The 25642-nt window shown below is 45.4% G+C and overlaps 1 protein-coding gene across 2 annotated transcripts in view; it reads left to right on the forward strand.

Moving 5' to 3' along the window:
• The window catches only part of LOC144738404 (uncharacterized), a 22486-nt gene extending 5956 nt beyond the window's left edge, over positions 1 to 16530 (forward strand). The window contains exons 10-20 of one of the 2 annotated variants that reach the window (XM_078621440.1): positions 942 to 1049; positions 2960 to 3052; positions 3762 to 3827; positions 4633 to 4782; positions 10322 to 10471; positions 10558 to 10692; positions 11540 to 11689; positions 12340 to 12474; positions 13319 to 13468; positions 14656 to 14790; positions 15937 to 16530. In XM_078621440.1, coding sequence (XP_078477566.1) covers positions 942 to 1049; positions 2960 to 3052; positions 3762 to 3827; positions 4633 to 4782; positions 10322 to 10471; positions 10558 to 10692; positions 11540 to 11689; positions 12340 to 12474; positions 13319 to 13468; positions 14656 to 14790; positions 15937 to 16089 — 1425 coding nt within the window. In that variant the 3' untranslated portion in view covers positions 16090 to 16530. The remainder of the gene's footprint in view (positions 1 to 941; positions 1050 to 2959; positions 3053 to 3761; positions 3828 to 4632; positions 4783 to 10321; positions 10472 to 10557; positions 10693 to 11539; positions 11690 to 12339; positions 12475 to 13318; positions 13469 to 14655; positions 14791 to 15936) is intronic. The other variant, XM_078621441.1, reaches the window with a different exon arrangement.
• Positions 16531 to 25642: the final 9112 nt, after the last annotated feature.

A 25642-nucleotide genomic window follows, 5' to 3' on the forward strand; every position in this document is an offset into this window, starting at 1 on the left:
ATGTTTTTTGTTTGCATTATGACTGCAGGTATTGTGGTCTATGCAAACATGACTCCTTGTAAAAATGTGTCAGTTTTGATGCCAGATAGAAGGGTAAAAAAACAATTATATTTTTACTGGCAAATGAGGTTCCAATGGTGTAAATGCTTACCCCGAGCTCTAATACTCTGATGGTGCATTGTCTTTGAGTTGTGCGCCTTTTGGCGTCATCTGGTCCAACACCATGTGAGACTGGGCTCTAACAAAAGCTGTCTCTGGTGTGGACCAATCAATTTCAAGGACAGTGCACGCATTATCAGAGTTGTCTTTTTGTTTGCATATTGACCACAAGTGTTGTGGTTAATGCAAATAGGATCCCTTGTTAAATGGTTTTTTACCCTTTTATCTGGCAACAAAACTGACACCTTTTTTACAAGGGGTCATGTTTGCATTGACCACAATACCTGCGGTCGGAATGCAAACAAAAAACAGAACTCTGATAATGTGTGCACTGTCCTTGAAATTGACTGGTCCACACCCGATACAGCTTTCCTTAGAGCCCAGTCTCACATGGTGTTGGACCAGATGACGCCAGATAAAAGGGTAAAAAAACAATTATCATATTTTGCTACTGGCAAAGGAGGTTCCAAAGGATCCCTCGTATAAAGGTGTCAGTTTTGTTGCCACATAAAAGGATAAAGACCTATTACTATAACGAAGAGGGTTATTGCGTGTTATTGCGTGCGCGTGCTAAACTGTGATTTATACAAGTACGCTAGAGTCTAATTGTTTTGTTGCAGATGTGAAGTTTTTATACGTGGAGCGTTAACTTGCATCACTGTTATAAAAAAAAAAGCAGCAAAAGATTTTTCTTTCTTGGCACTAGCAATGAATTTCTTAACCGAGTGAAAATCCAAGTCACGTGTGTGTGTGTGACCGTTGTTTTCTCTCCCTTCTTCCAGGCACAATCCCACAGGATTGCAGCTGAGATTGAGAATGTGAAAAGCGGTGTAGAACAAGCTACACAGTTGAAGATCACAGAAATGAGTGCAATGGTGGAAGAGTACAAGGTGACTTGCGGATGTTGGCACCTCATCCCTGAGTCAGCCTCGCGTGTTTAAGCTGCTTCAAAATAACTGCAGATCTTCTTGGTTCTTTGGGTAAAGTCACGTAGAATGGAAATAATAAAATAAGAAAAATAAAACATGATAAAATATAATAGAATAATAAAAATGAAACATAATAAAATGTTTTATTTTTATTATTTTATCATTTCCATTCTACGTGACTTTACTGAAAGAACCAAGAAGATGAATCCCTGCAGTCACGAAAGAAGCTTTAAATCGAAAAATAACTGCCAGAGTGTGTCAAAGGAAATAACGAAATTTATTCTGATAGTTCATTGGCAATGGTGGATTAAAAACAACTTTGCACGCTCTGCAATGGGCCCCTTATTCACAGCAACAATAACAGTTGAAGCTTGTAACTCGCCCTCGTGTCGAGATAACAGTGACTCGGGCACTCGCAGGAGCTACGGACAAGCAGCACGATTTTCTTACTCCACTCTATACATCAGAATCAACATCTGTGTGTGTCTAATTCTTTATTTGAAGCTTTCGTGACTGCAAGGATTCATATTGTTAGGTTTTTTCGGTAAAGTCACGTAGGTAAAAAATTAAAATACATTTTTGAAATTATTACAATTTAAATTAATTTTTCAAATTTTAATTTAATAAATTTTTAAAATTATTAAAATTAAAATTAATTTTTAAAATGTAAATTAATTTATTATTTTTAATTTAATGGTAGGTTTTTACCCTTTTAACTGGTACAAAACTGACACCTTTATTAAAGGTGTCAGTTTTGTACCAGTTAAAACCTTTATTAAAGGTGTCAGTTTTGTACCAGTTAAAAGGGTAAAAACCTACCATTATATTTTGCCACTGGTAAAAGAGATCTCATAGTGTAAATATTTTTAATTTATTAATCATTTTTTTATTTTTTTCCTACGTGACTTTACCGAAAAAACCTAACAATATCTGTGTGTCTAGACTGCAGGAGGAATCCGATGAGCTATAAAGTTCTTTTTCACATACAGTGGAACCTCGCTACACGTCGTTAATTCGTTCCAGAAGGTGGTAGGACTTATACCGAAAATTACATAGACACCAAACTAACTTTGCCCATAAGAAATCAAGGTGAAAGGAAAGGAAATAAGCCGTGCTTATCGGAGGTGTAGGGTTAATGGCAACAAAGTGAGCAGCAGCATTAGGATGTTTGTTTCTGCTGGAGGAGGAATCGGATGAGCTGTGAAGCTCTTTCACAGGTCTCCAGTAGAAATGAGTTTTTCGATAGAGATTTCAAAGTGAGCCGCTCCAGCAGCTACCTAATATCAACGGGGAGAGCGTTCCAGACGGCCCAGAAGCGCGCCTGAAAGAGCGCGAGATTCAGGGTCATTGCCCCAAAGTTGCCTCTCGTTTTTTTTTTTTCCTCTTTAGGGCAGTTTTATTGACAAATGTGTTGGATCTTCTTGGTTCTTTCGGTAAAGTCACATAGAAGGGAAATAATAAAATAATAAAAATCAAACTTAATAAAATACAATTCTAATGACGTTTCGGTCACAACGCAAGCAGCCGTTTTATTATTTCCCTTCTACGTGACTTTACCGAAAGAACCAAGAAGATGAATCCCTGCAGTCACGAAAGCTTTAAATCGAAATTGAAATGTGTTGGATTTCTGTGAATATACACACATATACATTGGTGTTAATGTTTCAATGTATTTATTTTTGGGTTTATTTATTTTTAGTGGCAAGAATTTTGAAGCATCGTCTTCCGTCCCTACAATGTTCACAAAATATATTGAAACACAAATTGGAACGTAGCAAAACATCTACCTCGACGTATTGCCTCAGTGTTTGTGCAGTTGGTAAACGCCGTTCAAATGTTTTGCATTTTTCTGTTGCGATCCTGACGTGAAGCGCGACTGTGACCAGAAGCTGGAAGATAAAGACAACGACTGTTCTTCTCTCAACCGAAAATATCAAGATGCGCTTGAAAATCTGTATACGGTGGTAAGTTTAGCTTTTTTTAAAATAATTTGTGGAATCCTCCATTGGTAAATCATGATTGAGAATTGTCACGCTCACATTCGCCCTCACAATCCCCGACGATGTTACGCAGGCGAGCAATGTTGCCAAGTCACACGGCAAATGAAGACTCGTTGTAGAAACGGAATGGTGACTATTTGTGAAGAAAGAGCGACACTGCATGCAATCTAACTGAGAGATGGTCTCTTCAGTTGTGTTACCCATGGAATCATCGACGGTACTTCAGTTCAATTATTGTACTAATTGACTCTCGTGAAAGTATGATCACGGCACCCTGAGTCCCCAGACCGGCTCTTACAAGAACATCGGCTCTGGGCTCTCGGGGCCACGCCACTGGCTTGCCCTGGTCGGTCCTGAGAAGGACGGCGATCCAGGGGAGTCCCAGGGCCTATCTAGCCGGTCTTCTTGCTTCGCTGGTTAAAGCTGAACACTGAACCCCGAGCCCTCCGGCTCACCGCCTTATATAGCAACTCCCCCCCTGAGGGGTGGGGCCGTGGGGGATCCCAGCGCCGTGTCAGCCCCCCAGGCTGAACGGTGCGGACGTGGATGTAAGCATCTCTTGGCGTACGGGCATAACTACGCCCAGTGTGTTTGTTTGCCCTCCGTAACACCTCTACACATATACAAAACTCAAGAATACGATGTCAATCACCGTAACGTTTTTGTTAGACAGAACGAGGCTCAATCTGATGAAATGAGAGCAGAACTGGAAAAGTTGAAGGAAGCATTGAAGCAGAAGGTAACTTTTAACCGCAGTTGGGCAAACAGACACGGAGACACACAGGGAGACACTCGCAGAGACACGCAGGCAGACACGGAGACACACAGGGAGACACTCGCAGAGACACGCAGGCAGACACGGAGACACACACTGGGAGACACTCGTAGAGATACACAGGCAGACACGCAGGCAGACATGGAGACACTCGCAGAGACACGCAGGCAGACACGGAGACACACAGAGAGACACTCGTAGAGACACACAGGCAGACACGGAGACAGCCAAAGAGACAGACATGGAGACGTGCTTTTCCCATGATAATGCGGGGACATGTTATTCATGTCCTCTCTCTGAAAACCAGGAGTGGAAATTCCACATTCTTATGACGGGGGCCCCCAGACTCGGATTTAAACTCGTCACTTTTCGTTGAAAATCCGCGTGGTCTAGTCTCTGCGACATCTCTGCAACACATAAATGAAATTGATGATGTATTCAGACTCATGTTTCATTGTGGAACCTTATGGGTAACAATGTATGTGTACACAGACCTCCATTCTGTGTTTACACATATACACACACATCATTTGTTTTTGCCATCAGCCTTTTGGCATTCCAGACCAATATTATTCAGCAGTATTCATTCAAGCCACCAAGATCTGGACCGGTTTTTACCTCCTGGGTCTTAGTCTTCAGGCAGGCTTGTTCAATAAACCCCGCTGGGCTAAGCGCGCTGACGTTAGGTGTTTGCGATCAGCACGGCACTCCCGCAAGCCTGCAGGCCTAACTGGGGGATCTCTGTTTGTGTGTCCGTGTGATCTGCAAGACTCCACCTTTGCTTGAACCGGTCTCAGTGGCCAAGTCGCCTTCCAAGGGCAGCGTTCTCAAGCCCCTTGCCACGGGGGAGGTCGTGAAGAGAAGGCGAAAGGTTTGGTATCTGTCGGACACGGAGGGCTCGGAGGTCATGGATTTTACGGTGAGTAATGCGACTGCTTTATACATAACGTGGTTGAGCAATAGGGAGCCATCCCTTGACCGCACCCGGGCATCGATCAGCCTCCCATTGTATCTGTAGCAGATGGGAATTCTTCCGGTATAGGCATTGAAGGCTCGACGAACTACGTGGTCCAATGTGGAAGCCAGAGGACATCCCTGTTGCACCCCAAGGTGTAAAGGGAATGGCTCTGACTCACAGCCACGTAGTTAAGACGCGGGGCCGCTCACCATAATGAAGGTCCTTAAGGATGGTGATGAGTGGGGTCGGGACTCGGAAAACACGAAGAGCAACCCAGAGGCCAGGCCTACTGATGGTATCATAGGCCTTGAGCAGGTCAATAAAGCACACGCATGGACTAACATGCACACATGGACCTACAGACACGCAAAGAAATGGACTTACACTGACTAACATGGAGGCATGCACACACAGCGACTAACACACACGCACATGGACTGAGACACACACACACACATATGGACTGACACACACAAACACATCGACTTACAGACACACGCACATATGGACTCACACACACACATAGACATCCACTTGAGATACACACACATGGAGTTACACAGACATATATCGACGTACACACATACAGCGACTCACACACAGACATACGTGGACTGACACGCACATTGACGTACACACACATATGTACTTACTCACATATGGACTAAGACACACACATGGACTTAGACACACATAGATAGATTGACACAGCCCTACACACATACACATGTGACACACAGGCATCTACTTGAGATACACAGACATGGATGAACACACATATGGACTCACACAAACGCATTGACTTACACACACATCGAGTGACACACATGTATAGACTTACATACACATGTGGACTAACACAAAGACAAAGATAAAGACCCCCGTATAGCCTTAACAGACTGTAGGGGCAAGTGCTGTTAGCGAGCACCTATGAAGGCCGGAACGGTACACGAGGGGGTGGGTGGCCAGCACCACGCCCAACCGCCTTTGTCTCCCCAGTGGCGATGTTTATACACCGTACCAGGTACTCATTTGAGGCTGAGTCGACCTAGGGGATGCCCAGGACGGTTCAAATAATCGTCACTGGTGTTGGCCGTGAGCGGGAATCGAACCCGGGTCGCCAGGTTCATAGCGCAGCACGCTAACCGCTACACTACCGCTCCCCACTAACACACACACATATGGACTGACACACACATGTATAGACTTACATACACATGTGGACTAACACATACACATATGGACTGACACACACATGTATAGACTTACATACACATGTGGACTAACACACACACATATGGACTGACACACACATGTATAGACTTACATACACATGTGGACTAACACACACACATATGGACTGACACACACATGTATAGACTTACACACACATATGGACTGACACACACACACACACATGGACGTACATGGCCAGATGACAGACTGGCAAACCGTCGCAGCGTCATGAAAGTGCAGCAAAGAAATGGAAAATTTAGCAAGCTAAAAACAAAGAGTTTTGTGCACGCAAACATTATCATCGTAATATCTCCCAACGTATTTGTTTGATAATAGTAAGCGAATCAACGTGAGTTCTTATCTGCACACAAACATGAGTATTGTAATGTTTGTCAACTAATGTGTTTAACAATAGTAAACAATGGACTTGAGTTGTTAGTGTAAGAAGCTTGGAAATTTGTACTTACCATAGGCGTGTTGAGGCCTTGTGCGATGCGTAGCCCCCGTCCTGGCCTAGATTGGTGAGCCACGGAGTTGGCACGTTGCCAGGCTAGGGGCTGGGCCGCTACCCCCCTCCCCAGCATCCCCCGCCCGTGCAAGAATAATGTTATGTAAGCAGTAAAATATTATTATCTAGGGCAGGGGTCCTCAAACTTTTTAAACAGGAGGCCAGTTCACTGTCCCTCAGACCGTTGGAGGGCCGGACTATAGTTAAAAAAAACTATGAACAAATTCCTATGCACACTGCATATATCTTATTTTGAAGTGAAGAAACAAAACGGGAACAAATACAATATTTAAAATGAAGAACAAGTAAAGTTAAATCAACAAACTTGCCAGTATTTCAATGGGAACTATGGGCCTGCTTTTGGCTAATGAGATGGTCAATGTCCGGTTCCATATTTGTCACTGCTAGTCGTAACAAGTGATGCAAGTGTGCATCCGTTAGTCTAGATCTGGTTGGAGATTTCAAATGTTTCATTCTGGAAAAAGTCTGTTCACAGACATAAGTGCTGCCAAAGAAGGTTGCCATTTTGAGTGCATGGTTCCTGAGATGAGGATATGTCTCAGAGGGGAGAGATGCATAGAAATTATGAAGGCTGCTTGACTTGAATGCGTCTTTCAGAGAGTCACAATTCTGCAGTTCAGCCAGTTCCATTTGGTAAATTGTATCCACATTTTCAATGTCAATAGAAAATGGGTTACGGAAAAGCTGTATGTCCTGTTCATGGAGATGAAGCTCTTTAAAACTAAATTGGAACTCCTTTTGCAATTTTTCCAGTGAATCCACACATGTTTTGTTTGGGAATGCAACCAATGGTTTTTCCGCTAACAGATTTTGAGTTGTGGGGAGATGGCAGAAGTTTTCCTCCTTCACTTGTTTGATGAGGAGACCTAATTTTACTTAAAATGCTTTGACATGTGATTGCATATCACAGATGAGCTTCCCCTTTCCTTGAAGTTGCACATTGAAACGGTTGAGTAGCTCTGTTACATCTGTCAGAAAGGCAAGGTGCCATTTCCATTCTGCATCATTGAGCTCTGGTACTTCTTTGTTTTTTGAAAACAGAAAAGCTGTAATCTGTGGAAGTAAGTCATAGAAACGTTTCAAAACTCTCCCTCGACTCAGCCAACGGACTTCTGTGTGGTACAGAACATCTTCATAGTCAACATTTAGCTCAGACAGAAATTCCTGAAATTGCCTGTGGTTTAGTGCATGAGCTCTAATGAAGTTAACACAAGATACCACAATTTTCATAACAGAGTCCCACTTCAGTGATTTACTACACAGCGCTTGTTGGTGGATGAGGCAGTGTATGGCTATTGGATAAGAATGGTTATGTTTGTCCATCTCTTGGTTAATGCGAGCAATTGCTCCTTTCTTAGACCCCACCATGCTAGGAGCACCATCAGTTGTCACACTGGCTAGTTTAGCCCAGTTCAGCTCCAAACCATTCACAGTTTGGCAAACCTTTTCATAGATATCCTCTCCTGTAGTTGTTCCTTTGATGCGTTGCAGTGCAGCAAGCTCTTCTGTGACTTCGAAATAGTCATTCGTCCCACGAATAAAAATTTGAAATTGTGCAGAATCACGAACATCATTGCTTTCGTCGAGTGCCAAGGAAACATAGGAAAGTTTTTTTGTGGAGTTTTGCAAATGCTGATGCAAATTGTCTCCCATTTCTTCAATCCTCCGTGTAATTGTAGGTCCTGAAAGACTCACTGTACTAAATAAATCGGCCTTCTCTGGACACATCTCTTTGGCAACAGAAAGAAGGCATTCTTTAACAAATTCTCCCTCCACGAATGGTCTGCCAGTGCACGCTATTAGCTTGGCAACTTGAAAACTTGCTCGCAGTGATGAAATATTTAGCTGCTTCTGCTTCACAAAAGTATTTTGCTGAGATGTTAATGTATTTTTCAGTTTTAATATTTTATCTTTTCTCACTTCTCCGACCAAACAATCATATTTATCTTTATGTTGAGTTTCATAGTGTCGACGTAAATTGTATTCTTTGAACACAGACACTATATTCTGGCATATCAGACACACAGCTCTTTCCTTGTACTGCATGAAAAAGTAATCATAAGTCCACTGTTCTTTGAATATCCTACACTCCGAGTAAATTTTTCTCTTTCTTGACATCATTGTTTCCTAGGGAGTCAAAATTGCTATTAGTAAAATACCAATATATATACAGCGCTACAAAAACAATATACCAGCAATAACTTTGCCCACACAGAGACATACAGACTGCACTGCCCATCAATGCAGTCTGATTGGGGGAACTCCGCTTTTACCCCAGGCTCACACTGGTGCGGGTGCCATTAAAAAGTTAATTACACCTGCAGTTTTGTTCACAGATCGCAGTGCGATCTGTGAACTCGCATAGGAATCTGATCGCATGGGGGAGAAGACCCATGCGATCCGATTCCACTGCAGGAAAAAAGAAGGCACATGTGCCTTTTTTCTTCCGAATCTAATGCAAGTTCAGCCATACAAGCATATGGCTGAACTCGCACTGCTCAGAGATCGCAACAGTATGAACCGGGGCTTACACAACATACAACATATAACCTCATACAACTGAATAGCAATCAGAATATAAATGCACTTACTGTCATTTAAATTGGGTTTCCTACTCCTCAGCTGTCTGTCACTGACCAGCACGGGAAAACAGCAGGCAGCCCCTCGAGAGATCAGAGATCACTCTGTGATTACCCCTCTATCATTTACTCAGCGGTGCGTGTGCTGGGGATCTACATCCCCAGCACACAGGAATGTCACTGGGAGTGGAGCCGAGGGGCAAGTGAGGGAGCTGAGGGAGGGAGAGCCAGTCAAGCGCAGCCAGGGGAGGGCTGGCAGCCTTAGGCCTGGGGGGCAAGTCCAGTCAATTGGCCCATTGAACCATTCACCAGCGCAGCCCAATGAGTACCCACCGCCGCAGCTCAATCAGTGCTCACCAGCGCAGCCAAATCAGTGCTCGCCACCGCAGCTCAATCAGTGCCCACCACCGCAGCCCAATGAGTGCTCACCAGCGCAGCCCAATTAGTGCTCACAAGCGCAGCCCAATTAGTGACCATGGGCCGGATAAATGTCCTCGGCGGGCCGCATGTGGCCCGCGGGCCGTAGTTTGAGGACCCCTGATCTAGGGAGTCTGTAGTATAAACTGGACGCATCGTGTAGGGGGGCGAATAGGACGTGACACTGTGAAGAAATATCCGCTTTAAACGCGTAAAAAGAAAATGTCCCCATGAGATGGAGCCAAGGCGCATCACTTGGTAGGGTCCGCCCACCCCCCACGCAATTGGCGTCAGTTGGTACGGTCGATGTCGCGCAATAAGTAAATAATTTATAATAGAAATGGCACAAATGTGTTAATTAAACTACTTTAACGTTTAGGGATGGGAAAACGAAATAGCCTATTCCCACCGCGGGGCTTAGGGCGTGCCGGCTGGCGAATTATTTCGGTCTTAAACCCCACGGTCCGGGAGCCAAATCCCCCGCAAGCGCAAGCGATCATTTGTTTTTGCCATCAGCCTTTTGGCATTGCAGACCAATATTATTCAGCAGTATTCATTCAAGCCACCAAGATCTGGACCGGTTTTTACCTCCTGGGTCTTAGTCATCAGTCAGGCTTGTTCAATAAACCCCGCTGGGCTAAGCGCGCTGACGTTAGGTGTTTGCGATCAGCACGGCACTCCCGCAAGCCTGCAGGCCTAACTGGGGGATCTTTGTTTGTGTGTCCGTGTGATCTGCAAGACTTCACCTTTGCTCGCTCCAGTAACAGTGGCCAAGTCGCCTTACAAGGGTGGCATTCTCAAGCCCCTTGCCACAGGGGAGGTCGTTAAGAGAAGGCGAAAGGTTTTGCATCTGTCCGACTCCGAGGGCTCGGAGTGCATGGATTTCATGGTGAGTAATGCGACTGCTTTGATTGAAATTCTTTGGACGATGCAATGGGACTTTTTTGTTCATTGATATTTATGTTTATATGTTAGGTGGACGAAGAACTGCTAGCAAGTGTGTCTGGCGTAATGCCATCCAAGCGAACTGAAAAGGCCAGGGCAGCAGGCAAGATGAGATCTGACATCGTTCTCACGTGTGACGAGGTTATGCTGCCAGCGGTGCAGACGGTGAGTGCACCAGACTCGCAGGTTAAACAATCCTGCTGATGATGATGATGATGTCACGCACATTTTTCTCTTACTCCAAGCGTGGGGGGCGGCAGCAAGCGTATGCACGAGCAGCCCCGTGTCATGTCAAGAATTCCACATTGCTATGGTGGCGGTGGCGACTTTCTCCACAGGGCGAACACCACGTGGTCATGTTAGAAGCGGGGTTCCGCAAAGGGGTTCTCTGCACTATTGCCAATGGCGTTTGTTGAGGCACAAGGGCATGAGTCACCTCGCCACCACGTGCTGACAAGTGACACTCTTAACAACCGTCGATGAGTCACCAATCGCGCTTAATCGGAAATTTCTCTTCCAAGCTTTTTCTTCAAATTGGGCGAGGCTTTCTGCTCACAAATGGCCACGGTGTCCAAAAATGGACTCGCGTTTCAATGAAAAGGTGCGGGCAAATCGTTCCTACCATCATGAAGCGGCAATTTACTTGCATCCGGTATGGAAATCAATCGGCACTGTGATTCACGTGGAAATAATGTCCACCTTTCTTGACGAGAAATGCGCGTGAAAATACTGCTGTGTAGGAGGCGCTAAGATGAACTGACTTTTTTCACCCATGCTGGAATTTGTGATGGTCCATTCAGTTTTGTGTGTCAAACCACTTAATAAGGTCTGTCGGGAAGACAGTGTCTGAATGTTCATTACCTCCTGGGTCTTAGTCGTCAGTCAGGCTTGTTCAATAAACCCCGCTGGGCTAAGCGCACTGACGTTAGGTGTTTGCGATCAGCACGGCACTCCCGCAAGCCTGCAGGCCTAACTGGGGGATCTCTGTTTGTGTGTCCGTGTGATCTGCAAGACTCCACCTTGGCTCGCTCCAGTAACAGTGACCAAGTCGCCTTCCAAGGGCGGAATTCTCAAGCCCCTTGCCACGGGGGAGGTCGTGAATAGAAGGCGAAAGGTTTTGCATCTGTCGGACTCCGAGGGCTCGGAGTGCATGGATTTTATTGTGAGTAATGCGACTGCTTTGATTGAAATTCTTTGGACGATGCAATGGGACTCGATCCACTCTCGTAGGGACAAAGCGGCTCGCTTGAGCGCTAGGGATGATTGGCCTCATGACAGGGGATGTGTGGATGTTCATGCTGAATAGAAGCATTCACCTAATGTACGGTGCGCAGTAAAACCAGATAGTTAAATAATTGCTGTAATCTAATAAAAATAATTGCATGACTATGTCATTGTAATCTAAGGCATTCATTTGACAATAACATTAAACAAAAAAATTTACAATTTAAAAACAAAAATCACTCCTGCAGTTTAATGCGAGTCACCATCACCATCAAACAGAATCAAAGGGCCCGGGTCACTGGATGTGGGAAGGTGGAATTAACATCTTGACGAGCTTGGAGCATTTGTTAAATGAACGTAGGATGAATGTGCCAGAGACGGAGAGCGCTCACAAAGCATGCCCGTGACCAAGGGACGGGTTTCTGAATTCCCAAAATTAAAAAAATGCAAATTTCGATTTGCCTGTACAATGCACGCAACAGGAAGACTTTTGGCTTACTCCGTATTCCGGCAAAGCCGAATAAATGTTTAAAATTGCAGGATCTTTGCATGATTTTTTTTCCATTGATATTTATTTATGTATGTTAGGTCGACGAAGAACTGCTAGCAAGTGTGTCTGGCGTGATGCCATCCAAGCGAACTGAAAAGGCCAGGGCAGCAGGCAAGATGAGATCTGACATCGTTCTCACGTGTGACGAGGTTATGCTGCCAGCGGTGCAGACGGTGAGTGCACCAGACTCGCAGGTTAAACAATCCTGCTGATGATGATGATGATGTCACGCACATTTTTCTCTTACTCCAAGCGTGGGGGGCGGCAGCAAGCGTATGCACGAGCAGCCCCGTGTCATGTCAAGAATTCCACATTGCTATGGTGGCGGTGGCGACTTTCTCCACAGGGCGAACACCACGTGGTCATGTTAGAAGCGGGGTTCCGCAAAGGGGTTCTCTGCACTATTGCCAATGGCGTTTGTTGAGGCACAAGGGCATGAGTCACCTCGCCACCACGTGCTGACAAGTGACACTCTTAACAACCGTCGATGAGTCACCAATCGCGCTTAATCGGAAATTTCTCTTCCAAGTTTTTTCTTCAAATTGGGCGAGGCTTTCTGCTCACAAATGGCCACGGTGTCCAAACATGGACTTGCGTTTCAATGAAAGGTGTGTGCAATCGTTCCTACCATCATGAAGCGGCGATTTACTTGCACACGGTACGGCAACCAATCGGCACTGTGGTTCACGTGGAAATAATGTCCACCTTTCTCGACGAGAAATGCGCGTAAAAATACCGCTGTATCGGAGGCGCTAAGATGAACTGACTTTTTTCACCCATGCTGGAATGGTGATGGTCCATTCAGTTTTGTGTGTCAAACCACTTAATAAGGTCTGTTGGGAAGACAGCCTCTGAATGTTCATTACCTCTTGGGTCTTAGTCATCAGGCAGGCTTGTTCAATAAACCCCGCTGGGCTAAGCGCGCTGACGTTAGGTGTTTGCGATCAGCACGGCACTCCCGCAAGCCTGCAGGCCTAACTGGGGGATCTCTGTTTGTGTGTCCGTGTGATCTGCAAGACTCCACCTTTGCTTGAACCGGTCTCAGTGGCCAAGTCGCCTTCCAAGGGCGGCATTCTCAAGCCCCTTGCCACGGGGGAGGTCGTGAAGAGAAGGCGAAAGGTTTTGCATCTGTCGGACTCCGAGGGCTCGGAGTGCATGGATTTCATGGTGAGTAATGCGACTGCTTTGATTGAAATTCTTTGGACGATGCAATGGGACTTGATCCACTCTCGTAGGGACAAAGCGGCTCGCTTGAGCGCTAGGGATGATTGGCCTCATGACAGGGGATGTGTGATTGTTCACGCTGAATAGAAGCATTCACCTAATGTACGGTGCGCAGTAAAACCAGATAGTTAAATAATTGCTGTAATCTAATACAAATAATTGCATGACTATGTAATTGTAATCTCAGGCATTCATTTGACAATAACATTCAACAAAAAATTTACAATTTAAAAACAAAAATCACTCCTGCAGTTTAATGCGAGTCTCCATCACCATCAATCAGAATCAAAGGGCCCGGGTCACTGGATGTGGGAAGGTGGAATTAACATCTTGACGAGCTTGGAGCATTTGTTAAATGAACGTAGGATGAATGTGCCAGAGACGGAGAGCGCTCACAAAGCATGCCCGTGACCAAGGGACGGGTTTCTGAATTCCCAAAATTAAAAAAATGCAAATTTCGATTTGCCTGTACAATGCACGTGTAGTGGTGGTGTTGACGCAAGCCGACAGTGATAGATCACGGGGCGGCGTGGGGTGCGTGGTTGTGCGCACTGACACAAGGTGGGAAATAGGATCGTGGGCAGCGCGCAGTGATTGGTCAACTGGGGTGGGTGCTCTCAGCGACGTCCTCATGAAGGACTATAAAGGGGGACGCGCGGGAGCACTCGGGGAGTTGATAACCAGTTGAAGATCGAAGACGGAGTTGAAGAGGTAGGGCCCTGAGACCCCTAGTCCTGCTGTCCTTGTAAGGGCCGGGACCCTGTGTGGCTCGGAGGCGAGACTGTGGGACCCGTGGTCTGACGTCCATGTGGGACGAGGCTGTGGGACCCAGAGTCGAGACGGACACCCCAGCCGGGTGGGTTCCGAGAAGCTACGGGGCGTAAGAGCCCGTGTGGGTGTAGCCAGGGGAACCCCGTGGGTTAGGCTGCAGTTAGCCACCCGTGTAATATAAGTTGGTGTTAATAAAGAGTGTGCTACCCGTAAGGTCGTCTCCCGCCAAGTTACTACATTACACACGCAACAGGAAGACTTTTGGCTTACTCCGTATTCCGGCAAAGCCGAATAAATGTTTAAAATTGCAGGATCTTTGCATGATTTTTTTTCCATTGATATTTATTTATGTATGTTAGGTCGACGAAGAACTGCTAGCAAGTGTGTCTGGCGTGATGCCATCCAAGCGAACTGAAAAGGCCAGGGCAGCAGGCAAGATGAGATCTGACATCGTTCTCACGTGTGACGAGGTTATGCTGCCAGCGGTGCAGACGGTGAGTGCACCAGACTCGCAGGTTAAACAATCCTGCTGATGATGATGATGATGTCACGCACATTTTTCTCTTACTCCAAAATATAATTGTTGCTCTTCAACAATCTTTCACGTGGTGAGCCGCTTCGTAGACCTGCTAGCGTTTGTGGCCGGGACGCTTCTGTAAAAGAAGCTGATGGTTTAGTGGGCCTTACCTGGTAAGATAAAAATCTACTTCAAGGACAGCGCACATTATCAGAGTTCTGTTTTTTGTTTGCATTCCGACCGCAGGTATTGCGGTCAATGCAAACATGACCCCTCGTAAAAAAGGTGTCAGTTTTGTGGCCAGATAAAAGGGTAAAAAAAACAACAAGAAAAACATTTATTTGCAGTGTCCGAGATGCAGCAGCTAACCTCAAGTCGGCTACCTTAGCACCAGTTTGAATTTCCTTCCGATTCAATTTGAAACTTTACCTGATACACGCAGCCCACAGTGAATCCACATGCGTTATTTCGAGGACACGCCACGGCAACGTGGAGAACGTATTCACCACAGGAGCCGTACACCTCTTAACGAGATACTAACACCAAGCCATGCTCACTTGAGCAGGAGACCCACTCAAGACTTTAACACGCGTTCACCAACAACTTAACGGGGAAATGTTGCACAGGTTAATTTTACGATAGATTTAAGAAACATTTCAAATACCTTGCTTTCACCATTGGTACCTCATTTGCCAGTAAAAAATGATAATTGGTTTTTACCCTTCTATCTGGCAACAAAACTGACACCTTTTTTGTTGCCAGAAAAATGGGTAAAAAGACAATTGTCATATTTTTTACTGGCAAATGAGGTACCAATGGTGTAAATGCTTACCCCGAGCTCTCATACTCTGATGGTGCATTGTCTTTGAGTTGTGCGCCTTTTGGCGTCATCTGGTCCAACACCATGTGAGACTAGGCTCTAAGAAAAGCTGTCTCGGGTGTGGACCAATCAACTTCAAGGACAGTGCATGCATTATCAGAGTTGTGTTTTTTGTTTGCATTCCGACTGCAGGTATTGTGGTCAATGCAAACATGACTCCTCGTAAAAAAGGTGTCAGTTTTGTGGCCAGATAGAAGGGTAAAAAAACAATTATCATGTTTTCGATGTGTTCATTTGTCACAGGCGATTGAAATCTCCGCGTTGACAGGAGAGGTCGAACAAGGGATGATGGTCTCTGCATCACCTTCCATCAAGCTTCCTGCAAAACAGCGATACACACCCTTTGACTGGTTTGATGGTCCAGATGTCGACACCACTTCTGAATCTGAGGATTAAAAAAGAATCGGAGTTTGTTTTGAGCGACGTTGTTTTACGTTCCATTGTTCTTGGTGAAATGAGTAGCCAGGCTGGAGACTTTTAGCCACCGCAGTTCAAATGTTTTGGGTGTTCAGTTTTAAGTCGCTGCTTTTCATCAATTTTCAGAGAGGAGTTGGGGGGGTGGATACTTTCGCCGTTAACACTGGTCAACAAAAAAAAAAAATTCTGGCCTGGACTTGTGCATCTGTTCTAGACTAATTTCAGGGTGCTGATTCTAAATCTGATCTCAGATTTGCTGATAGACAAAAACTGATGCCAGATTTGGAATCAGCACCCCAAAATTACCTTAAAGCCGTTGGAATACCTCATGCCAGACAAAGTGTGTGGACCAGTGTAAGTTTGAGAAAGGCGGTCACACATTTAAAACCACAGTTGGGGTTGACAGCAGCATGATGATGATTGGGGGGGGGGGGGGGTGTTTTCACATTTGTGTATTGTTAGGGGGGGAGCGCATGTCAGAGGGCCGTGCTAAAGGTCCATCGGGGGCTGCCAGAGCCTTGCAATGAAGGTTTGAAGGCTGTGACATTCAAGCGGTGAAAAAACCCAACCTGGGTAATTCCGAGTTGGCAAAACGTGGTTCGCGTCTGTGGAAATTTCTATTTAAAGCTTTCGTGACTGCAGGGATTCATCTTCTTGGTTCTTTCGGTAAAGTCACGTAGAAGGGAAGGAATAAAATAATAAAAATAAAACATAATAAAATATTATTTAATTTCGATTTAAAGCTTTCGTGACTGCAGGGATTCATCTTCTTGGTTCTTTTGGTAAAGTCACGTAGAAGGGAAGGAATAAAATAATAAAAATGAAACATAATAAAATAATTAAATTTCGATTTAAAGCTTTCGTGACTGCAGGGATTCATCTTCTTGGTTCTTTCGGTAAAGTCATGTAGACGGGAAGTAATAAAATAATAAAAATACAACATAATAAAATATTATGTTTTATTTTTATTATTTTAAGTAATAAGGGAAGTAATAAAATAATAAAAATAAAACATAATACAATATGATTATGTTTTATTTTTATTATTTTAAGTAATAAGGGAAGTAATAAAATAATAAAAATAAAACATAATAATATTTTATTATGTTTTATTTGTATTATTTTATGACTTCCCTTCTACATGACTTTACCGAAAGAACCAAGAAGATCAGTGGCAATGATATGGCCATACACTTCTAGATTTGAACTTTTCGTGACACTGCAAGGACCCATACTCTCTGGTTCTTTAGGTAAAGTCACGTGGGTAGAAAATAAAATAAAAATAACTAAATCAAGGCGTTTCGGAGGCAACACAAGCTTCCGTCACCAGGTGGGACAACCACCGCGAACAAAAAAAATGTCACCTACTTGACTTTACCGTAAAACATTCTTGCTGTGGTTGTCACACCTGATGACGGAAGCTTGTGTTGCCTGCGAAACGTCGTCATTTAGTTGTTTTATTTTCAGCTACCAAAGAGTATGGCCACAAACTGTTTAAAGGCTGCTCACGGAATGTGGAGTTGAACTAACACAATAAACACGCTTGACAGAATAGCAGCAATTTAAAGCTTTTGTCACTTGTTGGGATTCATATTCTTGGTTCTTTCGGGAAAGTCACGTAGAAGGGAAATAATAAAATAATAAAAATAAAACAATGAAATTCTCACGACGTTTCGATTGCAACACAAGCAATCATCATCATCACCTGAAGCAATCATCATCACACCTTGGTTCTTTCGGTAAAGTCACGTAGAAGGGAAATAATAAAATAATAAAAATAAAACAATGAAATTCTCACGACGTTTCGATTGCAACACAAGCAATCATCATCACACCTGATGATGATTGCTTGTGTTGCAATTGAAACATCGTGAGAATTTCACTGCTTTATTTTGATTACTTTATTATTTCCCTTCTACGTGACTTTCCCGAAAGAACCAAGAATACGATTAGGAGCAGTATAACATAACTGGCAGGCGTGCACTTTCGTGGTAATATGCATTTTGATTGTAAAATGAACGTTCATTGTTTCTGTTCATTGCGTGTACGCTCAAAATTAAAGGGCTTAAAATCGCAAGTAATTCCGTGCTTTTTTTTCGTATTCAACGTAAGGCAATACATTCGGAAAGGTTGTGAGTTTGCGAAACCCGTCGCGGGTGCAAACTCAGCCCCTTCACTCTTTCACAGAGGTCGCAAACGGGTTTTGATTCCTTACCCGTACCCGTACCCGGCCGCACCAGGGTCGCAAACGGGTACCCGTACCCTACCCGTACCCATACCCTACCTGTACCCACCCTTACCCGTACCCTACCCGTACCCGGCCGGGTACGGGTAGCCGGGTATCGGGTAGGGTACGGGTATCGGGTACCCGGTTGCGACCTCTGCCCTTTGGGCATTGTGAACATTATCGCCACTGTCGGAGGTCAATCGTGGTTCCGTCCTAATAGCTTCAAACAGCTGAAGAGTCTTCGCCAACATTGTCAACGCGCGCCTGGAATCTTCTACAGGTGCAGGTCTCCACGTTCTCCTGTGGTGTTGTTGCAAAGTCTCAAAAGTGTTAACATTTCGATTTAAAGCTTTCGTGACTGCAGGGATTCATCTTCTTGGTTCTTTCGGTAAAGTCACGTAGAAGGGAAATAATAAAATGATAAAAATAAAACAATATAATAATATAATAAAATAATGTTATAATATATTTAAATGATATAATACTATAATATAATAATATAATATTATTTTATTTCGATTTAAAGCTTTCGTGACTGCAGGGATTCATCTTCTTGGTTCTTTCGGTAAAGTCACGTAGAAGGGAAATAATAAAATAATAAAAATAAAACATAATAAAATAATTCTCACGACGTTTCGGCCACAACGCAAGCAGCCGTCCTGCTTGCGTTGTGGCCGAAACGTCGTGAGAATTGTATTTTATTATGTTTTATTATTGTATTATTTCCCTTCTACGTGACTTTACCGAAAGAACCAAGAAGAATTGGCTTCGTTGTTTATTTTGCTCATTAAACGGGATTCGAAGCCGTGTCGTTCACGTGTCAAGGGTGACCCACCCTTCCTGTCCTGTCCACTCGGCAATGCCGCCTCCACAGGGACGAACCGACCTCTACTCTATCCCTGATGAACATCTGTTGCATCACCCAATTCCCTGACCCCCCACCCCTGCCCCCGGCTTGTGCCCGATGTAGTACAGGGACTACCTCTACTTACAAACATTCGACTTGGGAACTTTCAGAGATACGCACAAACCTGTCCGTTACCGCTATTCAACGATGCCATTGCCCGTCGCAAGTTGATTTGCGCGGAGATGAAGAGAACAACTGTGCAGACATCTCTTGGTAGGTATTTCAAGAGAGTAGAGAGGAAACACATGCCAAAGGGAATTAGCATCTACATCTGTAGAACGTGAAGAACCAGTGGCATCTACATCTGCAGAACGTGAAGAATCAGTGGCATCTACATCTGTAGAACGTGAATAACCAGTGGCATCTACATCTGTAGAACGTGAAGAACCAGTGGCATCTACATCTGCAGAACGTGAAGAACCAGTGGCATCTACATCTGTAGAACGTGAAGAAACAGTGGCATCTACATATGCAGAACGTGAAGAACCAGTGGCATCTACACCTGCAGAACGTGAAGAACCAGTGGCATCTACATCTGCAGAACATGGAGAACCAGTGGCATCTACATCTGCAGAACATGAAGAACCAGTGGCATCTACATCTGTAGAACGTGAAGAACCAGTGGCATCTACATCTGCAGAACGTGAAGAAACAGTGGCATCTACATCTGCAGAACGTGAAGAACCAGTGGCATCTACATCTGCAGAACGTGAAGAATCAGTGGCATCTACATCTGCAGAACATGAAGAACCAGTGGCATCTGCAGAACGTGAAGAACCAGTGGCATCTACATATGCAGAACGTGAATAATCAGAGGCATATACATCTGCACAGCGTGAAGAATCAGTGGCATCTACATCTGTAGAACGTGAAGAAACAGTGGCTTCTACATCTGCAGAATATGAAGAACCAGTGGCATCTACATCTGCAGAACGTGAAGAACCAGTGGCTACTACATCTGCAGAACGTGAAGAACCAGTGGCATCTACATCTTCAGAACGTGAAGAACCAGTGGCATCTACATCTGCAGAACGTGAAGAAACAGTGGCTTCTGCAAAACGTGAAAAACCAGTGGCATCTACATCTGCAGAACGTGAAGTATCAGTGGCACCTACAGAACGTGAAGAACCAGTGGCATCTACATATGCAGAACGTGAAGAATCAGAGACATATACATAGAACCAGTGGCATCTACATCTGCAGAACGTGAAGAACCAGTGGCATCTACATCTGCAGAACGTGAAGAACCAGTGGCATCTACATCTGCAGAACGTGAAGAATCAGTGGCATCTACATCTGTAGAACGTGAAGAACCAGTGGCATTTACATCTGCAGAACGTGAAGAACCAGTGGCATCTACATCTGTAGAACGTGAAGAATCAGAGGCATCTACATCTGCAGAACGTGAAGAACCAGTGGCATCTACATCTGTAGAACGTGAAGAACCAGTGGCATCTACATCTGTAGAACGTGAAGAACCAGTGGCATCTACATCTGTAGAACGTGAAGAATCAGTGGCATCTACATCTGTAGAACGTGAAGAACCAGTGGCATCTACATCTGTAGAACGTGAAGAACCAGTGGCATCTACATCTACAGAACGTCAAGAATCAGTGGCATCTACATCTGTAGAACGTGAAGAATCAGTGGCATCTACATCTGTAGAACGTGAAGAATCAGTGGCATCTACATCTGCAGAACGTGAAGAACCAGTAACATCTACATCTGCAGAACGTGAAGAATCAGTGGCATCTACATCTGTAGAACGTGAAGAACCAGTGGCATCTACATCTACAGAACGTGAAGAACCAGTGGCATCTACATCTTCAGAACGTGAAGAACCAGTGGCATCTACATCTGCAGAACGTGAAGAAACAGTGGCTTCTGCAAAACGTGAAAAACCAGTGGCATCTACATCTGCAGAACGTGAAGTATCAGTGGCACCTACAGAACGTGAAGAACCAGTGGCATCTACATATGCAGAACGTGAAGAATCAGAGACATATACATCTGCAGAACGTGAAGAACCAGTGGCATCTACATCTGCAGAACGTGAAGAACCAGTGGCATCTACATCTGCAGAACGTGAAGAACCAGTGGCATCTACATCTGCAGAACGTGAAGAATCAGTGGCATCTACATCTGTAGAACGTGAAGAACCAGTGGCATTTACATCTGCAGAACGTGAAGAACCAGTGGCATCTACATCTGTAGAACGTGAAGAATCAGAGGCATCTACATCTGCAGAACGTGAAGAACCAGTGGCATCTACATCTGTAGAACGTGAAGAACCAGTGGCATCTACATCTGTAGAACGTGAAGAACCAGTGGCATCTACATCTGTAGAACGTGAAGAATCAGTGGCATCTACATCTGTAGAACGTGAAGAACCAGTGGCATCTACATCTGTAGAACGTGAAGAACCAGTGGCATCTACATCTACAGAACGTCAAGAATCAGTGGCATCTACATCTGTAGAACGTGAAGAATCAGTGGCATCTACATCTGTAGAACGTGAAGAATCAGTGGCATCTACATCTGCAGAACGTGAAGAACCAGTAACATCTACATCTGCAGAACGTGAAGAATCAGTGGCATCTACATCTGTAGAACGTGAAGAACCAGTGGCATCTACATCTACAGAACGTGAAGAACCAGTGGCATCTACATCTGTAGAACGTGAAGAATCAGAGGCATCTACATCTGCAGAACGTGAAGAACCAGTGGCATCTACATCTGTAGAACGTGAAGAACCAGTGGCATCTACATCTGTAGAACGTGAAGAACCAGTGGCATCTACATCTGTAGAACGTGAAGAATCAGTGGCATCTACATCTGTAGAACGTGAAGAACCAGTGGCATCTACATCTGTAGAACGTGAAGAACCAGTGGCATCTACATCTACAGAACGTCAAGAATCAGTGGCATCTACATCTGTAGAACGTGAAGAATCAGTGGCATCTACATCTGTAGAACGTGAAGAATCAGTGGCATCTACATCTGCAGAGCGTGAAGAATCAGTAACATCTACATCTGTAGAACGTGAAGAATCAGTGGCATCTACATCTGTAGAACGTGAAGAACCAGTGGCATCTACATCTACAGAACGTGAAGAACCAGTGGCATCTACATCTGTAGAACGTGAAGAATCAGTGGCATCTACATCTGTAGAACGTGAAGAACCAGTGGCATCTACATCTACAGAACGTGAAGAACCAGTGGCATCTACATCTACAGAACGTGAAGAACCAGTGGCATCTACATCTGTAGAACGTGAAGAATCAGTGGCATCTACATCTGTAGAACGTGAAGAACCAGTGGCATCTACATCTACAGAACGTGAAGAACCAGTGGCATCTACATCTGTAGAACGTGAAGAACCAGTGGCATCTACAGCTCTCTCCCTCCCTGCCCCTTTGTCTCTCCCCCTTTCTGCCCCCCCCCCCCCGTCTCTCTCCCTCCCTGCCCCCCTCTCCCTCCCTGCCCCCCTCTCTCTCCCCCTCCCTGCGCTCCCATCTCTCTCCCTCTCTGCCCCCCCCATCTCCCTACCTCCGTGCGCCCCCATCTCTCTCCCTCCTTGCCCCCTCCCCCTCCCTGCCTCCCCGTCTCTCTCCCTCCTTCCCAACTGAATCGCCCTGACCTCTCGCTTATAAATCGACGAAGGCTCGGCGCCCTCTGATGTCTCTCTCTCTCTTCCTGTCTTCCCCTTGCCTCCCCTTCTCTTTGCCTATCTCTCGCGACGTCTCTGCCCCTCCCCTCTTCTCGCCCCGTCTCTCTCGCTCCGTCCGAACCGGACCCCCCTAACCTCTGCCTCAAAAACCGTTGAAGGAAATTCTTCTGATGGCTGTCTCTCTCTCTCTCTTGCCGCGCTCCCCACGCCGCCGCGTCTCTCCGTCTCTCGCTCGCCACGTCTCTGGCCCTCGACTCTTGCTGCGCCGTCTCTCTCTCCCCTCTTCCCCTCCCGCTCCCCGACTCCGCCCCGGTTCCGTGCCCCTCAGGCCGAACTCCTGCCCCTCGCTGACCTTCATCTGCCCCCCCCCTTCGCTGCCCTCCCTCAGACCTCCCGCGCCCAATTCCTTGGTCCCATCCCTCTCTCGCCTCGCTGCCGCACTTCTTCATGGAAGCTCTTCTTGGGCCGCGTCTCCTCCGGGTGCCGTTCGGCCTCCTGCAAGCACCTCCTGCAAGCACCTTCTGCACCGCCACTGCCAAAGACAAAGATCCCCCGTATAGCCTCTAACAGACTGTCGGGGGCAAGTGCTGTTAGCGAGTAGCAGCACCTATCAAGGCCGGCACTGTGGCACACGGGGGGGTGGGTCACCACGACGCTTGTGCACACACCACACACACAGTCACACAAACACAGTCACACACACAGTCACACACAGTCACACACCCCACACACAGTCACACACCACACACAGTCACACACCACACACACCCATCTTGGAATGAATTGTGCACGTGTACTGGAGCTGCTGCTGATGCTGCTACTGCTGCTGCTGCTGGAGAGACGTCGCTGCACCTTCGAAAGAGGCTGCTGCAACTTGCTGAATCCGCTCCCTGTTGAGCTGCACTATTGCAAGTTCAAGTTCATGTATTAGGCAGAGGTGGGACAAAGTCATTGTTATGCAAGTCCAAGTCGAGTCGCAAGTCATCAAATTCATGACTCGAGTCTGACTCGAGTCCAAGTCACATGACTCGAGTCCACACCTCTGGTATTAGGTATAGCCCTGTGAGCCATTCGGCTCTTGAATCGGGTGCAACCGCAACAAACAAATAAACATGAACAAAAAAACATCTTAAAGTGACTATGTGCAAACTGAAAAAACAAACAAAAAACAAAAACATGAACAAAAAACATCTTAAAGTGAATATGTGACTGAGTGCAAACAGAAAATGCAAGAAAAGACAGCAAAACATTGCAGAAAAAATTCACAGTACACCAACGCTGTGTGCAAAAATCCCAGTGGGATGCAAGTCAAACAACCAACAACAACAACTACAAGACAACTTAGATAGTCGATGGGTCTCTATCAGTAATTCTAGATTTGAAGCTTCCGTGACTGCAAGGAGTAGGTTTTATCGGTAAAGTCACGTAGGTAAAAATAAAAAATATAAATAAAATAATAAATCACGACGTTTCAGAGGCAACACAAGCTTCCTTCATCAGGTGTAAAAAGGCACAGAAAAATAACTACGTCGTGATTTATGATTTTATTTCTATTATTATTGATATTATTTTTATTATTTATCTCTACTGTAGTCTATGGGTCTCTGTGACCCCCCCCCCATGAGGATCGTGAATCGAGGTCAGAATCGACCGACGGCTTGCAATCGAAGTCGATTCTAACGTAATCGCATGGAGAAATCGATCCACGGATCGTTCCGACGCCATCACCGTTAACCAAATCGCAATGGAGGGAGAAGCCAACAGCTTCCAGCGAGTCGCGAAGTTGCCACCTCCTCTACCTCCTTTTTGTATTATGACTGCAGGTATTGCGGTCTATGCAAACATGACTCCTTGTAAAAAGGTGTCAGTGTTGTTGCCAGATAGAAGGGTAAAGAACCAATTATCATATTTGTACTGGTAAATGAGGTTCCCATAGAATCTACAGTACTTTTATCTATCCACTACTGGATGAAAGCCTCCTTCCCTGAGTTCCTGCTACCCCTCACGATCCTGCGATGGCATAATCCACCAAGCACCGATTTTGTCGCACCATCTTTCTGGAAGCTGTCCTCTCAAACGTCAAACGTGCTCCGATACTTGGTTGCAGCTCCGTTATTCTTCTTGACCATCAGCCATCGTTCCTCCTGGCCGTGGCATGTCCTGGCCCAGCCCCTCTTCTCTTAACAGTTTGAAGGATGCCATTAACCTGTGTGTGTCCTCTAAATCCACACGTGTCTCATTGTAAATCCAAGTGTGACATCAGATATTGGCCAAATATCCCAACGCTGAGAACTGACACAACATCTTGGCAGGACCCTCCTGATTGTGGAGCCCAGGATCTCAGAGATCCTGGCTCAGTGCTCGCCTCCTGCGCTTTCCCCAACATCTTGCTAAAGTTTACATGGTGGACCTTTGTCTTTGTGTGTGTGTAGATGAGCCGAGCTGGAGAGGCGAGGAGTAAGGGCGAATCTTGCACCACGTGGAGTGCGCTGTCCTCAGAGGGCACCGCCTCCATCTGCAGCAAATCACCGCAAGGTAAGGACAGTAATGAGGGACGTCACAGAGGGCCATGGTGAATGGTGGAACATCACAATGGCCATGTTACATGGTGCATGTCACAGTGGCCGTGATGCATTGGAGATTTCATAGCGGCCATGATGCATGGGTGATATCCAGGTGGCCACGTTGCGTGAGGGACTTCATGTTGGCAGTGTTGCATGCGGGACTT

This window comes from Lampetra planeri, chromosome 82 (assembly GCF_965212315.1).
Source record: "Lampetra planeri chromosome 82, kcLamPlan1.2.h2, whole genome shotgun sequence".
NCBI lineage: Eukaryota > Metazoa > Chordata > Hyperoartia > Petromyzontiformes > Petromyzontidae > Lampetra > Lampetra planeri.